This window comes from Stegostoma tigrinum, chromosome 5 (genome assembly GCF_030684315.1).
Source record: "Stegostoma tigrinum isolate sSteTig4 chromosome 5, sSteTig4.hap1, whole genome shotgun sequence".
Lineage (NCBI taxonomy): Eukaryota > Metazoa > Chordata > Chondrichthyes > Orectolobiformes > Stegostomatidae > Stegostoma > Stegostoma tigrinum.
This window is the reverse complement of record NC_081358.1, coordinates 8,198,242-8,215,242: the sequence shown is the minus strand read 5'-3', so window position 1 is coordinate 8,215,242 and position 17,001 is coordinate 8,198,242. Positions and strand designations below refer to the sequence as shown.

The following is a 17,001-nucleotide window of genomic DNA, read 5'->3' as shown; positions in this document are numbered from 1 at the left end:
CATTTATCAGGACAATTTGTAAGAAATATCAAATTAAAGCAAAAACAACAGTGATTCTGTGTGCAAAGACAGTGCAGATTGACTGGCAACTAGACCCTCATTAGTAGATTCTTTGCCATGGAGAATGCACCAGTGATTGACTGCCAAGATTCATTTAGATTTTATATCAAGTAGGTTGACTCTCATTGGTCAAGGCATTGCCATGATAAACAAACCAGAAAATGTAATCTATTTTGTAGAATTGAAACAGGCAACACATGTACATTCTTGCATTCTACAGGGCTCTGTATACTAATAAGTAGCTTCCAGCACACATGAGCCACACTGAAAGCCCAACTGACAATCCTACAATCGTTATCAACATAATATATTGGACACGAAGGATGATACAGCACATAGAAATCTAGAGGGAGTTACAGGTTAAGTAGATGTCATTCTATCAAAGACATTTCCCATGGAATCCAAAGATTTTCCACAAACTACAGGGCATGCAACATGCCAATCAATTCAGTTACCAGTTGGGCTTACTTGCGTCTTCAGGAAGCTATTTAAATAAAATACAGGCTCTTGATCTTCATAAACAAATAACCTGGATATACACTGAACCTTTATCAGCTAAAAAAGTAACAGCCAATCTTTGTTCATTTTTCAAGGCAAGACTTGACCTGTGTCAACTTACCTGGTTTATAAAGTTTACACTAAGTTTGGTAGTAAACAACCTGTCATCATTAACTTCTTCATAAAACAATGATTCTACCAATTATGAGCAAATAAATGAACCCTATTCTCATACAGTATGTGTTATTTTCCATTTACTTAGGTATTTTCACAAATTGTTCAGATAACTGTAAAAAGAAAAGCTTCAGCAAGTGTCTTTTTCTCAGTAACATCTGTCCTCCCAAAATTGACCAGAATTTTAACCATATGCATATAATTTTCAAAACTTCTCTTTCATCAAACTTATCTTTTATCTACCATAAATGATAGCAGTTTACTTTCATCTAATCTAAAATTATATGAAATTAAATGAAACTAATAAAATCTTTAATCATGAAGTTTGAGATGCATTAAAAGAGAGTGAGAACAGTTTAAATTTCACACTGTCATAATCAGCAGATCACACACATATGTCAAGTTCAGGGAAAATTCACCACCAATTACTTCCTCACAGAAAAGGATACTGCATTGACTGATGAAGTAAAAATAAAACTCAGTAGTTATTACTCGCTCCAAAAGTTCAAAATCAAAGTAGCACTACGACACACAGATGATTTAGGTCACATTTAACCTTTGAAACTTTCTGATGGTAAACAGTTGCAAGGAAAGCGATATTCCATTTTCAACATGCAAGGGGCTTGATCTAAAAATTACCTTTGCTGAGATTCAACTTAATATTTATTACAGACTCAGACTGTGAATTAACAATAACATGAAACACAGAATAAGTCAAAATTATATTAACAAGTCACATAGTTGAAACAAATACTTCTCGCTTACGTGTTTAGTGTAGTGATGAGGCACAGGCAGGCTCCTTCACGTGTCCGAAAATTCTTGTGTTTAAATCCTGAAGTTAATCGTTCCCAAACGTACTGAAAAGAAAATTTACTAATTTTACGTAAAAACCATCTCAAATGTTAGTCATGATGTGATCTCTGTTCCAACAGGGAGACCCAAGTCAGATCAGGCGATCATACTTGGCATAATTCCTCATGGAAAACAATAACATGAAATACAAATTTCTTTTTTTAAGAAAATAATAGCTGAAAGAGCTACATTACAAGATTTCAATGTTTTAAGATGTTTACTGAAACAAAGGGTTAAAGATTTTACTGACTAGACATTTAATGGGCAGCCTTTTTTTAGAACCACATAACATAATAGCTCTTCTTTTACTTTCAGCACAATCAAAAACAGTACGAACGACAACATAACGTATCTGTATTAAATATTCAATTCTTGTGAAGCCATTCTGAAGTGATTCTTAAATCCTGAGGATTCACTTATCATCTTTTCCTCTCTCAGCCTGGTAACTTCTGACAGAGTTGTCCTTGGTAGAGACAATATTATTGAAGACTTGCATCTAAGCACAAACATAGCAAAACTTCTTATCACATTTTGCTTCTTTGAACATGGAAAACTTTTGCTTGGAATGGGAAGTTCCACATGCATTTCAGTACAGTAAATCACCAAGACATTTAGCCTGCTTGGCACTCTTTCCAACCATACCATCATCACACCAACATCTAATCACTAATGCCCAAGTGCCCAGACTCTGGCCGATAAACTGAGTTTTCAAATGATATCTTAGAAATCAAACTTTTTTCAAAACTCACTTCCAGAGCAACATGAATCACATGGGCCTTGAGTACAGGTAAAAATGCTGATTTGGTTCTCAAGAACTTTGTTATTTTATTCGTTCCCAGGGTGAGGGCGTCATTAAAAAAGCAGCATTTATTGCCGAGAAGGCAGTTAAGAGTCAACCACATGAAGGCCAAACCAGGGATGGAAATTTTCTTCCCTAAAGGGAATTATTGAATCAAATAGGTTTATTCAACTATGAACAATGGATTCAGGGTAGTCATTAGACTCCAGATTTTTGTTTTTAAAATGGAAGTCCAGACTTCTTTTTAATTAACTTTAATTTTTACCATCTACCATTCCAACACAGATTCCCAAAATATTACATAGGTCTCCTAATTAATAGTGCCATAATAATACAACTAAGCCATTGCCTCCCCTGTTAATTCTGGAGATAGATGGGCAATACAAAATATGACATTTACTACCTGACTCAACATTTTTCTGCAACAGCAGAGACACTCAGTCTTACCACTCTGGGTCCCCTTTATTCTCTTCCAAAAAAAATTCAATCAATTTTGTCATACATGACCTCTCCTTAACAAAACCATGCTGACTTTTCTTGATTAATCCCTGCCTCTCCAGTTCTGTCCCTCAGAATTAATTCTAATACTTTGCGCACCACAGAGGTCAGATTGACTGGTTTGTACCTTGCCTGGTTTATCCCTTCCTCCCTTCTTGAATAATGTGCCACATTGGCTGTCCTCCAATCCTCTGGCACCTCTCCTCCAGCCAGAGAGGAATTCAAAATTATTGCCAATGCCCCTGATATTTCCTCCCTGCCTCACTCAACAGTGTTGGATACATTTCACCAGGCCCTGGATTTCTATCTTTTTGTAACCTTGCCAAGCCATTCAGAACCTTCTCTCTTATTCAAGATAATTTTTAAAATTATGTCCAAATCCTTCTGCCTAACTTTTATATACAAACATCCTTCTCACGTTTTTCTGTGTTGTAGACTTCTATGACTCTACAATCACCTGGGGAATGATTAACATCAATCACTGATAGGTCACAGGGAAGGTTTTGGTCCACTCAAGACATATTGTAAAACTACTAAAGAATAATTGCCTGTCTCAGAATTTCTCACTGCACTGTTTGTTGGATTGGAAAAAATATATGGGAATTCGAACGGACTACAGCCTGAAAAGGTTACAATAAACTGCGTAATTTCTGTCAGAATGTGAAAATATTATACAATCTGAAATCGAAGTTACTACGCCGATGTTTAAGAATAGCTGATTATAAATGGCATTACAGTTTGAAACCCCAGAAACATACCTGGGGTGACACAGCCTGATCCATTATCCGGATAAGAAGATTCTGTGTTTGCTCTCTGACTTGATCTTTGGTATCACCTAAGCGATCTACAAGCGCTAGTACCACTGCAGAAAACACAGCATTCATAAGTTACCAAGGTTTGCAGATGAAACTAACATGGCAGTATTCTCTTTATTTAGGTTTACATTTTCACACTGACCTTAAGCTACATAATTACAACTAACAAACCAGACAAACAAATAAAAGTTGAAAAGGTGGAAAATTACCACAAACTATTGACAGCTGTTGAAATAGTCTTTGGCTCTTCAAGTGGTACCTCCATTAAGGTGCCAAAGCTTGGAATTTCTATTAGCTAACAAAATGGGTATTTAAGCTATATTCCACTAGAATTTACTTTATTTGTAACAAATAGTAGTTCTCGTCAAGTACAGAACCTGGTAAGTGTTTTAACTTAACCCGATTCCATCACACAGGTAAATGAGGAACTCTGCGTAGTTCAACTAAATCAAACTTTTGCGGCAACCCCAGAAGCATTGGGGTTTGAGAATCAATGCGCTCGCCCAAATGGGTCATAACAACAGCTTGATGATCAGACAGCAATGAAATGACATAAGTTGTTATTATTCACATAGGAGTTGAACAATTGACCAATGAGACTGACATAAAAGCAGTCCTGAAGAATGGTCTTTGACCTTTCAGTAAGATCATGGCACAGCTTGCACTCTGCTGGGGAGACCCAGATGTCGAGAAAGGGGGCAGCACTCTCAAACTACAGTGAAACATCTCACATTCACAAATTGGATGACCATGCAGGGAAAGAAAACGCAACAATATATTTCAGGTACTTTAGAAACACACTGGAACACTAAAAAAATAGAATCACATCTAAGCCAGCCTAGAGATTACACTTCTACATGTCATTCAGCTGACAAGTCCAATATGTAAGCCAGAAGAATCTCTGCGAAATTGCAAATTCCTCATTGATTTGACACAATTTTCCACTTCAGCTGGGCTCCGGAGGACCGCATGTGTTCTACTTGAGACAAATGTGCTCAACCTTGAAAGAACACTAGATTAAGTGGGCTGTTACATAGTACACGAAGGGAAAAGAAATAGAATTTATTGAAGTTGCATGAAGGACACTCCACTGGGGCATTGGAGGTGCAGCATCAGTATTGATCAGTACAAGAGCTGTGAATGAATAATTTAGCATATGTAATTCATGCTTTTCCAAAACCATATTATAAATCATACTCCAAAGTATATGCATATTGCAAAGCACCGAAAAATGTAGAGTAGAAAGCAACGGTAAGCTCAGCATGTGATCACCATACTTATGTTATAAAGTGAGCAAAACCACAGGTACATGAACTGCTTTTTTAACATGAACAAATTTTAAAAACACTAGGAGAAATCCTAAAGCATACAGGTGCAGGTGACATGTTAATAACACATAAATTAAGCTTACCAACAAAATGTCAATATTACATATTCTGTAGTTTTACTTTTCAACAATGATTTAAGAAATCCTGCTGCAAAAATCATTAAAATACTGGGATGGCAATGACAAGGAAAAAAAGGGAGCAACTTAAGCAACAGTGATCAATTTCATCTGGATACCCCAGTTAGTATTTAGAGCAGTTACAAAATTCTCCAGAGGAAGCTGATGTGCTGAAAATTTTGTCAAACATTAAGATTGACAAGTCGCCAGGCCTGGACCAGATTTGTCCTTGGCTGCTTTGGGAAGCGAGAAATGCAATTGCTTCGCCACTTGTGAAGATCTTTGCATCCTCGCTCTCCACTGGAGTCGTACCTGAGGACTGGAGAGAGGCAAATGTAATTCCTCTCTTCAAGAAAGCAAATAGGGAAATCTCCGGCAATTACACACCAGTAAGTCTCACGTCTGTCGTCTGCAACGTGTTAGAAAGGATTCTGAGGGATAGGATTTATGACCATCTGGAAGAGCATGGCTTGATCAAATACAGTCAACACGGCTTTGTGAGGGGTAGGTCATGCCTTACAAACCTTAGAGTTTTTTGAGGATGTGACTAGAAAAGTTGATGAGGGTCGAGCTGTGGATGTGGTGTATATGGACTTCAGTAAGGCATTTGATAAGGTTCCCCATGGTAGGCTCATTCAGAAGGTCAGGAGGAATGGGATACAGGGGAACTTAGCTGCCTGGATACAGAACTGGCTGGCCAACAGAAGACAGCGAGTGGTAGTAGAAGGAAAATATTCTGCCTGGAAGTCAGTGGTGAGTGGGGTTCCACAGGGCTCTGTCCTTGGGCCTCTACTGTTTGTAATGTTTATTAATGACTTGGATGAGGGGATTGAAGGATGGGTCAGCAAGTTTGCAGACGACACAAAGGTCGAAGGTGTCGTTGACGGTATAGAGGGCTGTTGTAGGCTGCAGCAGGACATTGACAGGATGCTGAGAGGTGGCAGATGGAGTTCAACCTGGATAAATGCGAGGTGATGCATTTTGGAAGGTCGAATTTGAAAGCTGAGTACAGGATTAAGGATAGGATTCTTGGCAGTGTGGAGGAACAGAGGGATCTTGGTGTGCAGATACATAGATCCCTTAAAATGGCCACCCAAGTGGACAGGGTTGTTAAGAAAGCATATGGTGTTTTGGCTTTCATTAACAGGGGGATTGAGTTTAAGAGTCGTGAGATCTTGTTGCAGCTCTATAAAAACTTTGGTTAGACCGCACTTAGAATACTGCGTCCAGTTCTGGTCGCCCTATTATAGGAAAGATGTGGATGCTTTGGAGAGGGTTCAGAGGAGGTTTACCAGGATAGTGCCTGGACTGGAGGGCTTATCTTATGAAGGGAGGTTGACTGACCTCGGTCTCTTTTCATTGGAGAAATGGAGGAGGAGAGGGGACCTAATTGAGGTACACAGGATAATGAGAGGCATAGATAGAGTTGATAGCCAGAGGCTATTTCCCAGAGCAGAAATGGCTAGCACGAGGGGTCATAGTTTTAAGCTGGTTGGAGGAAAGTATAGAGGGGATGTCAGAGGCGGGTTCTTTACGCAGAGAGTTGTGAGAGCATGGAATGTGTTGCCAGCAGCAGTTGTGGAAGCAAGGTCATTGGGGTCATTTAAGAGACTGCTGGACATGCATATGGTCACAGAAATTTGAGGGTGCATACATGAGGATCAATGGTCGGCACAACATTGTGGGCTGAAGGGCCTGTTCTGTGCTGTACTGTTCTCTGTTCTATGTTCTCTATTCCACCAAAATTCCTCAGTGTTTCCATCTTGGTGGGGAATTGGTGAATGTTTCAACTGCTATTTGGTGAGGTTTTGTTTTGACCAGGCTTGTAATCCAAAAAAAAATCACTTTTGCCCAATCACAAAGTCAAAAATTCTTCAAAGCACCAGATTTGTGCGCTTAACAGCAAATCTGGACAAGAGCAAAGCCAGATGAGATTCTCTGTTCATTCCACTGTCCTAGAGTCAAATGAAGGTGAAACTGTAACTTCTAGCTACATTCTCAGAGAAAACTTGCAAATACAGAACTAAGGCTTTTGAGAGAAGCACAAGCCAATGTAGAAAAATATGCTATATTAGTTTTAATGATGAGCAATGGTGTAACACTGGGTGGGAGAAAAAGGGAAGGATGAGTTATGATCCAAGCTTTTAATTAAGGTAATGCAGATGAATGGAACCAGATATTGATCAGAAAAGACTGGGAAGAATACCTAATGGATAAACTATAAATGAGGTGCTCACAGCAAAAAGAAAAGGCATGATACACAGCTTGTGCATAACATACTTGCATGAGCAGTGAGGCTACATGGGTTGTGATCCCAAGTCAGAAAGCTATGCACTAAGTATAGCCTCAAATGTGAGTGAGGGAGAAGTGTCACCAAAATGGCACCAATTGAGTCAGGTGCTACAGTAATGAGTATTGAAACGAATATCATACCACTCAGTGAGATTTAAGACCCAATAATATACTCAATATTAAAGTCAAACACTGCCAAATAGGGCCACTGGCCCATCAGTGTCGTGTAAACATGTGATAGAAATGATGTCTCCTGTCACACCAGGAGGATGTTTCAGCCTCTTTCATAGATCCATCCTTGGAGAAGGCACTAACTGAACGAAGACAGAGATGAGAAGAAGGTGGCAATGTGGATTATCTGGAAAAGGATGCTTTTGTAAACATTCAGAGAAAGTCGGACGGATTTCTCGAGCAGTGCGTCAGGGGTTGATCATGCACTCTTGGCCAGAAACACTTTCTTACTTAGAAACAAGGATGACAGCTTAATCCTGAGACAAAGAATAAAACTGACTGCCCACTTAAAATTGTGCCGTACAGAGACTTGGGTTTTGGATGAATTTTTTTTTGCTTATATTAAGTAAAAAAGTATTTACTGATTAGTTTAAAAAATAATTAAAAGGTGGCTTATTGGATCCTTGTGTTTACAAATACAGAGACGTAAAAAATAAAACCATGGAAGTGATGCTGCACCTTTATAAATTAGACCACATTTGGAAAATTGTGTTCAGTTCTAGATGCAATATTTCAGGTAGAATGTTAAAGCCCTGGACAAGTGCAAAGCAGATTTACTAGAATCATACCAGGACTGAGGGATTTTTGATACAAAGTTAGAGAAATTGTGCTTTTTCTCCTTGTAGCAGACCTCATTGGAGGTGTTCAAAATTATGACCAATTTTGACAGGGTAAAGAAGGATATTCTGTCTGCACCAGTTGGTATGTCAATAACTATTTGTCACAACTTCAAGACTGTCAGCAAAACAGCTAGGAGTGAAAACAGGAGAAAACTAATTACTCAGAATTGTTAGGATTTGGAGCGCGCTGCCAGGGAGAGTGGTGGTGGAGGTGAATTTCATCGGCAATTTCAAAGAAGAACTTGATGTTTGTTTGAAAGTGATGAATTTAGATGGTGTCAGAGAAAGGACTGGACAATGGGATTAGCTGGGTAGCTCTTTCAGGAGCCAGTACAGACATGATAGGTCAAACGGCCTCCTTACAGTACTGCAAAATTCTATGATTCTATTGGGGCACTTTGTTCACATTGCTTGCTATTTCCTCAAAGAACCCTAACAAACAAAGTTAAACACAATTTTCTTTTCACAAAACAAAACTATTAGGCAGAATCAACATTAAGATTTTCTAAGCGCCCTACTATACAAAAAAATTTGAATCCAATGCTTTGCCTATAAAAGACAGTGGGCCAACCAGTTTCTTGCTTTCTGTCTCCCTCCTTCCCGTAATAAAGTGGTCAGGTTGTTATCTTCCAATCTGGGGTATTCTGGAAAATTAAAACCAATGCATCTACTTCTCAGCCTCCAGTCCACTTACCACCATTAGAATCAATAACCACTCCTCAAAACAAAAGAAGAAGTAGTTGAAACTCTAGAGAGACCATAAATAGATTAAGCGAAGACAATCAAATGACCAGCGGTGCTTAAAAACTGCTTAGTCATCAGGATTGGCTGGAATGTGGATGTGGTTACAAATATTGAGGGAAAGAAGGGGAGAAATGCGGAGGCATAGACCATAATTTTCCAATGTTCCTCAAATACAAGAGTAGCATCAAAGAACTGGAGATGTGCAATTGTTACATCTTTTATTTAAGGGTGAAAAGAAAAAAAATTCTGCTGTGAAGAAGCTCTTACTAACAATAATCCAGGACAAATTTAACATTCATTCAAGCATGGAATAATTAATGAAAGGCATGTATTTAACAGCAAACTTACATGCTTGAATGTTTTGGTGAAGTAACAGGAAGGATTGATTGGGGTGGCACAAGATAGAGTATACACAGACTTCCAAAAGGCATTTAAGAAAGCACCACATAATGGGTGTGTTAGGAAAGTTAAAGCTTGTTAAAGAATAACAGGGTTGTAACATAGGGGATTTTAACTTTCCAAACATAGACTGGGACTGCCACAGTGTTAAGGGATCAAATGGAGAGGAAATTGTTGAGTCAGTACAAGAACGTTTTCTGATTCAGTACACGTCAATGTACACATGAAAGAAGGAGCAAAAATTGACCTACTCTTGGGAAATAAGACAGGGCAGGTGACTGAGGTGTCAGTGGGGGAGCACTTTGGGATAAGTGATCATAATTCTTTTTGTTTTTTAAAAAACAGTGACCGAAAAGATAGATCTGACCCCAAAAGTTGAAGTGCTATATTGGAGGAAGGCCAATTTTGATGGTATTAGGGAAAACCTTTCAGAAGTTGATTGGGGGCTGATATTCACAGGTAAAGGGATGGCTGGAAAGTGCGAAGTCTTCAAAAATGAGATAACAAGAGTCCAGAAACAGTATGTTCCTGTCAAGGTGAAGGGCTTGGCTGGTACATGTAGTGAATGCTGGATGATTACAGACATTGAGGTTCTGGTCGAGAAAGAGAATGAAGCATATATCAGGTCTCGATGGCAGAGATTGAGGGAAACCCTACAGGTGTACAAGGGCAAGTAGGTGTATACTAAAGGGAAATCAGGAGGGCAAAAAGGGGACATGAGACAGCTTTGGCAAATAGGGTTAAGGAGAATCCAAAAGGGTTTCTACAAATACACTAAGGCCAGAAAAAAAACAAGGGAGAGAATAGGGCCCTTTAAAGATCAGCAAGGCCGTTTATGTGTGGAGCCACAGAAGATTGGGGGTGGGGAAGAAAGATACTAAATGAATATTTTGTGTTAGCGCTTACTGTGGAGAAGGATATGGAAGATATAGAAAGTAGGGAAATAAATAACAACATCTTAAAAAATGTCCAGATTACAGTAGGTAGTGGTGCTGGGTGTCTTAAAAATGCTTAAGGTGGATAAAACCCTGGGACCTGATCAGGTGTACCCAAGACCTGTGTGGGAAGCTAGGGAAGTGATTGCTGGGTCCCTTGCTGAGATGTCTTTGTTATGTACAGCCACGGGGTGAGGTGCCAGAAGACTGGAGGGTGGCTAACATGGTGCCTTTATTTCAGGAAGATGGCAAGGAAAAGCCAGGGAACTGTGGACCAATGAGCTTGACATCAGTGGTGAACAATTTGTTAGAGGGGATTCTAAGGGACAGGATTTATACATATTTGGAAAGGCAATGACTGATTAGGGATACTCAACATGGCTTTGTGAATAGGAAGTCGTATCTCACTAACTTGATTTGAATTTTTTGAAGAAGTAACAAAGAAGATTGTTGAAGGTAGAGCAGTGGACATTGTCTGTATGGAGAGAGATAATGGGAACTGCAGATGCTGGCGAATCAGTGATAACAAAGTGTGGAGCTGGATAAACACAGCAGGTAAGCAGCAGCTCAGGAGCACAAAAGCTGACGTTTTGGGCCTAGACCCTTCTTCAGAAAAGACGGGGGGCGGGGGGGTGGTGGTGGGGGGGGGGGGGGGGGGGGAGGTGTGGATCGAAGATGGATATTACAAGACAGTTGCAGTGGGAGAAAGATCCCCTGAGGTTTGTCCGGAGGGAGGAGGGTAACTTCTTCAGATTAGGCATCCCTGGAAGAGGCTTCGCAGCTGTGCTCCTAAGACGCCACCTGGTCCACTGCACTCATCCAGCTCCACAGTGCATGATCATCACTGGAGTGTCATAGTTAAACCCAAACCCTGAACCCTGTACATGTTATTGCTCAGGGTGCAGCCTTGATCTGATTAACTGATCCTTGATCGTGGAGCCTCGTTTTCCTTCTCTTGTTACAATGGGTAGCTCAGCCATCCATGAGGCGATCCACTGGTTTTAAATGAGTGTGTACAACATAGAAAACAATTACTTACGGTCAAGACTGACTTATTCTATGGAAGAGATGCATACACTCACACTGGAGTCTACATCCCAGATCAAATGTTTTGTGGCTAGAAAAACACTTTACTGGTTTAAATCATTGGACAAAAGATTTCCTGGAGAATACTCAATATGGTCAGGGGTAGCAGGGGGAAGTTTCTGTTCATTTCCTCTCCAGCCAGACCCTGAAACTGGGTCTGGACTGTAATGGTCACCTGGCCACACAGCACAATCAATTGTTAACAGTGCCTATCTCACTGGCAGGGGAGGTACACAGGCAGTGGACAGAGCAGTGGCAGGAATAGTGGCAATGGCCAGGACAATTTGAAGACCGTCACAGCTTTGAAGCAGGTGAAATTGCACCACAAATCTCTATCCAAACACCGTGATCTGGCACCCATTAAATAGAGCCCTCTGCAAGACACTGGTCAGGGTGGGGTCTGGTGAAGACAGTTCCAAATAGCACCAGACATCTTCTGAATCAAAGCAAGTCAGAGAATCAGATGCACTGAAAAAGCGGACTGCTCTGTAAGCGCAACGGTACAGTTACAACACATTTAAAAGGCATCTGGACATGTACACGAATAGGACGCGTTTAGAGGAATATGGGCCAAATGGGATTAGATTAATTTAGATATCTGATCTACATAAAAAGTAACAGAGCCAAATGGTTAGGAAATTTGCAGGGACAGAACAAAATAGTGCACAACAGTTTTTTTTGGTCTGGAAGAACAAAACATTGATTCTAATCCAATGTCTTTCCAGATAATATGTAATACTAATCTAGTCATAAGTGCACAAAGCACAACTCAAAATTCGCAGATGACATTAAACTTCAAAAGTACTCTGAATGATATGAAAGGTAATGATAAACATAGGACTACATAGGCTGGTGGAAAGGCAGCCAGTTGACAGATGCATTTTAAAGTAGTGATTTATAAACTGGAAAGAAAAACAAGAAGTGCTAATGAAAAAAATTGATAGCAATATCCTTTATTAACTTTTGCATTTAGTTTCTGCCAGACAAGCCCTTTGGGATGCTTCTGAAATAAAAACAAATCAAAGAAAAAATGGTTTACTCACCAGTCCCAAAATGGGGCTTAAAGCGATCTTTAATTCGATCCACAAGTGCTGCAATAACATCAAGAGCAAGTAATGTAACCTGCAATTACAAAAAAAAAGGACCAAAGTTCTAGGAATGCTTTTCTTTGATATGATACAATAACATTCGTCATTATTACTGCACCTTGCATTATTTTATCTGACAAAGTAGATTGATGCGACAACAAGCTTTAATCACCAAGGGTAAATTTTAAGATATTGCAAAGTGCAGTTTTCAACCCTAATTGGCTCAAAAAATCTTCACCCCAGATCACAGAACGTGTTAAACCACTAATTGCTGCCACACCAAGAAACAGCTTGAAAAACATTGACAAACAGACCTAAGGTAATCTTTCTCAGTTTGTCAGTGACACAAAGCTACATGAAGATATACACAAAGGCTGCAGAATGTGGCATCATAAAGGGAAATAATTAATGTCTGATAAATTCTTAATCATGTCAGATTACAATCTACATAAGAACCAAAACCTATAGTAGGCAATTCAACTTCTCCACACTGTTCCGCCTTTTGATATGATCATGGGTGATGTCATCTTGACCCCAACTCCATTTTCCTACTCATTCCCCATAGCCCTTCAACCCATTACCACTTAAAACTATCTCCTCAAACTTACTTCACATCCTGAAATCTACCCCACTCCACAAGAGAAAATAACTTGTTCTCATTTACTAAATGGGACTGACAAAGTCAATTACCTCAATTAGATTTCCTCTCATTCTTCTAAGCTTCATGCAGTATAGGCCTAAACTGCTCAATCTCTCTCCATAAGACAAACCCCTCATCTCTGGATCAGTCTAGTGATTCTTCTCTGAACATCTCGCAACACAACCATATCCCTCAAGTAAGAAGACCAAATTCTCCAGATGTAATCTCACTAATGTCTTGTACAGTTGCAGCAACACTTCCGTTTTTCAAAAAAAGGAATGCTATTCCTTTGGCCAAAACAGATTACTTCTCACTTAAACACATTAACCTTCAACTGCCAAATTTTGGCTCACTCACCGAACTACCCCTATCCATTTGTAAACTCATTTCTTCAGTGCAATTTACATGCCCATCTATTTTAGCATTACTTATATACAGTACCTTCTATCCTTACATTCTAATCATTGATAATAGCTTGTACATAATAGGGGCCCTGAGGACTGAACCCTGTGGCACACCATCCCAATCGTCCATCCAATCTAATAAATCAGCTGATATAGAAAGGCCACTTATTCTGGCTGATCTTTGTCAGTATCAATTACCTTAAAAGATATCAAGAAGCAAACTTCAAAAGACCCCAGACACGTAGTAATCCCCAACTCTTCTCCCTGGTAATTCTGAAAGCTATAAGATCGTAGGACAACATTTTTACTCAAAGTACAATCATCCCGGTGTCAGAGATTTGTTTAGAGCAGCAATAAAGAGACAAGCTCTAACAGACAAGTTTGAGCCATCTGCAAACATCCTCAGCCAGAACTGACAAGGGAATGATCCATCTCAGCCATTACCACAGATGCTAGTTAATTCATCCCATGTGACATCGAGAAAACAGCTCAAGGCACAGGATACGAGAAGGGATATGGGCCCTAGCAACATTACATGATTGTACTGAAAATTTGTGTGCCAGAACTAGCTGTGCTCTAACCGAACTGTTCAAGTACAGCTAACAAGGTGTACAGCTGAATGAAGACAGCAGGCCAAGCAGCATCTTAGGAGCAGGAAAGCCAACGTTTTGGGTCTACTTCCTTCATCAGAAATGGGGGAGGGGAAGGGGGTTCTGAAAGAAATAGGGAAAGAAGGGGAGGCAGATCAAAGATGGATCGAGGAGATGATAGGCGGAGAGGAGACAGACAGATCAAAGAGGTGGGGATGGAGCCAGTAAAGGTGAAGTAGGGAGGAGAGAGGTCGGTTTTGGGATGCGGTAGGGGGAGGGCAGATTTTGAAGCTTGTGAGATCCACATTGATACCATTGGGCTGCAGGATTCCCAAGCGGAATATGAGTTGCTGTTCCTGCAACCTTTGGGTGACATCGTTGTGGCACTGCAGGAGGCCCAGGATGGACATGTCGTCTCAGGAATGGGAGGGGAGTTGAAACGGTTCATGACTGGGAGGTGCAGTTGTTTACTGTGAACCAAGTGTAGGTGTTCTGCAAAGTGGTCCCCAAGCCTCCACCTGGTTTCCCCGATGTAGAGGAGGCCATAACAGGTACAGCAGATGCAGTATACCACGTTAGCAGATGTGCAAGTGAACATCTGCATAATGTGGAAAGTCTTCTTGGGGCCTGGAACGGCAGTGAGGGAGGTGGTGTGGGGGTAGGTGTAGCACTTTCTACGGTTGCAGGGAAAAGTGCCAGGTGTGGTGGGGCTGGACGGGACTGTGGACGGACAAATGTGTCACGGAGAGAGGGGTCCCTCCGGAAAACAGACAAGGGTGAGGTGGAAAAACATCTTTGGTGGGGGGGGGGGGGGGGGGGGGGGGGGTCGGATTGCAGATGGCGGAATTGTCACAGGATGATGCATTGCATCCGGAGATTGATGGGGTGGTACATGAGGACGAGGGGGATTCTTTATTGCTTGTTCTTGCAGGGACAGGGTGTGAGGGATGAGTTGCAGGAAATGTGGGAGTCATGGTTGAGGGCGTTCACTGCGGTTGTGGGGGGAGGGGGGGGGGGGAGAATGTCACGGTCCTTGAAAAACAAGGACGTCTGCGATGTGCGGGAGTGGAATGCCTCATCTGGGGAGCAGATGCGGCGAAGGAATTGGGAATAGGGGATGACATTTCTGCAGGAAGGTGGGTGGGGGGAGGTGTATTCTAGGTAGCTGTGTGAGTCGGTGGGCTTGAAATGGATATCGGTTTCTAGGTGGTTGCCTGAGATGGAGACAGAGGGGTCCAGGAAGGTGAAGGAATGTTAGAAATGGTCCAGGTGAACTTAAGCTTCAAAATCTCTCCTTCCCCTACCGCATCCCAAAACCAGCCCAACTCGTCCCCGCCTCCCTAACCTGTTCTTCCTCTCACCTATCCCCTCCTCCCACCTCAAACTGCACCCCCATTTCCTTCCAACTAACCTCATCCCACCTCCTTGACCTGTCCGTCCTCCCTGGACTGACCTCTCTACTCCCTACCTACACTCACCTTTATTGGCTCCATCCCTGCCTCTTTCACTTGTCTGTCTCCTCTCCACCTATCTTCTCCTCTATCCATCTTCAATCCGCCTCCACTTCTCTCCCTATTTATTTCAGAACCCCTTCCCCTTCCCTATTTCTGATGAAGGAAGTAGGCCCGAAGCATCGGCTTTCCGGCTCCTAAGATGCTGATGTGTTCATCCAGCTCTCCACCTTGTATTCTTGGGTTCTCCAGCATCTGCAGTACCTATTATCTCTGCTCAAGTACAGCTGCCATATTTACATCTACCCAATCAGTAAAAATGCCCATGTATACATCCTGTCCAAGAAAAGCAGGGTAAATCCAACCTGGCTAACTGCTGCTTTGTCGGGTAACTGTTTCTTACTTGGAGAGCAATGAAAGGTGTCATTTATGACATGATCAAGAGGTACTTACTCAGCAAAAGCTTGCTCACTGACGCTCAGTTTGGATTCCACGAGGAACAGTAGCTTCTGGCTTCATTACATCCTTGATCCAGACATGGACAAAGGAACAGAAATCCAGAAGGGAGACCCACTGTCTTTGATACAGAGAGACAGCACTTCACCCACTGTAGCAAAGAACCTGAGCCAAGGTTCAGGCAAATTTCACATGAAGTCACTCAGGAGAATAATCAGAGCTTGGTCTTGTATATGGAAGTGTGCTAAGCTTGTGTACAAAAGGAATTGGCTGTCTTCTCTCTGCCCAGAATGACTGACTGTTCAATGCAGGATCCCTTTGCTCCTGCAGGAAATTTTCTGTTTTGCTGTGTCCTCTTCAGCAAGCAAGGTGAAAATGTTGACTGCTTCTCCAGCTGGTTTAGAGTTTGGATGGTCGTTTCTAACATGCCAATACCTAACAAAGCTATTGGATGGAACATTAGGCAGTTTTAGGCAGGTGAAGTCTAGTATGGTCTCATCTACCTCCAAAGCATTACTGTTACAATCCCAACTTGTGTTATTGCTGGACGTGGCAGATCCCAGACTGAAAGCTAAACTGATATCATTCTGTTTCTAATTTAAGAAAAAAAAAACAAAGAAAATTACAGCACAGGAACAGACCCTTCGGCCCAAGCCTGCGCTGATCCAGATCTTCTATCTAAACCTGTCGCCTATTTTCCAAGGATCTGTATCCCTCTGCTCCCTGTCCATTCATGTATCTGTCTAGATACATCTTACATGATGTTACCGTGCCCACCTCTACCACCTCCGCTGGCAACACATTTCAGGCACCCACCACCCTCTGCGTAAAGAGCTTTCCACACACATTCCCCTCAAATTTTTCCCCTCTCGCCTTGAAATCGTGATGCCTAGTAATTGAGTCCTCTGCTCTGGGAAAAAGCTTT

The 17,001-nt window shown here is 41.3% G+C and overlaps 1 protein-coding gene across 28 annotated transcripts in view; it reads right to left on the bottom strand.

The window, feature by feature from the left end:
* Positions 1-17,001, bottom strand: part of clasp2 (cytoplasmic linker associated protein 2) — a 380,999-nt gene that overhangs the window by 358,995 nt on the left and 5,003 nt on the right. For 27 of the 28 annotated variants that reach the window (XM_048530161.2, XM_059645804.1, XM_048530163.2 and 24 more), the window contains exons 2-4: positions 12,491-12,569; positions 3,640-3,743; positions 1,498-1,589 (exon numbers count right to left, since the gene is read on the bottom strand). In XM_048530161.2, coding sequence (XP_048386118.1) covers positions 1,498-1,589; positions 3,640-3,743; positions 12,491-12,569 — 275 coding nt within the window. Of the gene's footprint in view, positions 1-1,497; positions 1,590-3,639; positions 3,744-12,490; positions 12,570-16,073; positions 16,221-17,001 lie in introns of those variants that run through there. The other variant, XM_059645806.1, reaches the window with a different exon arrangement.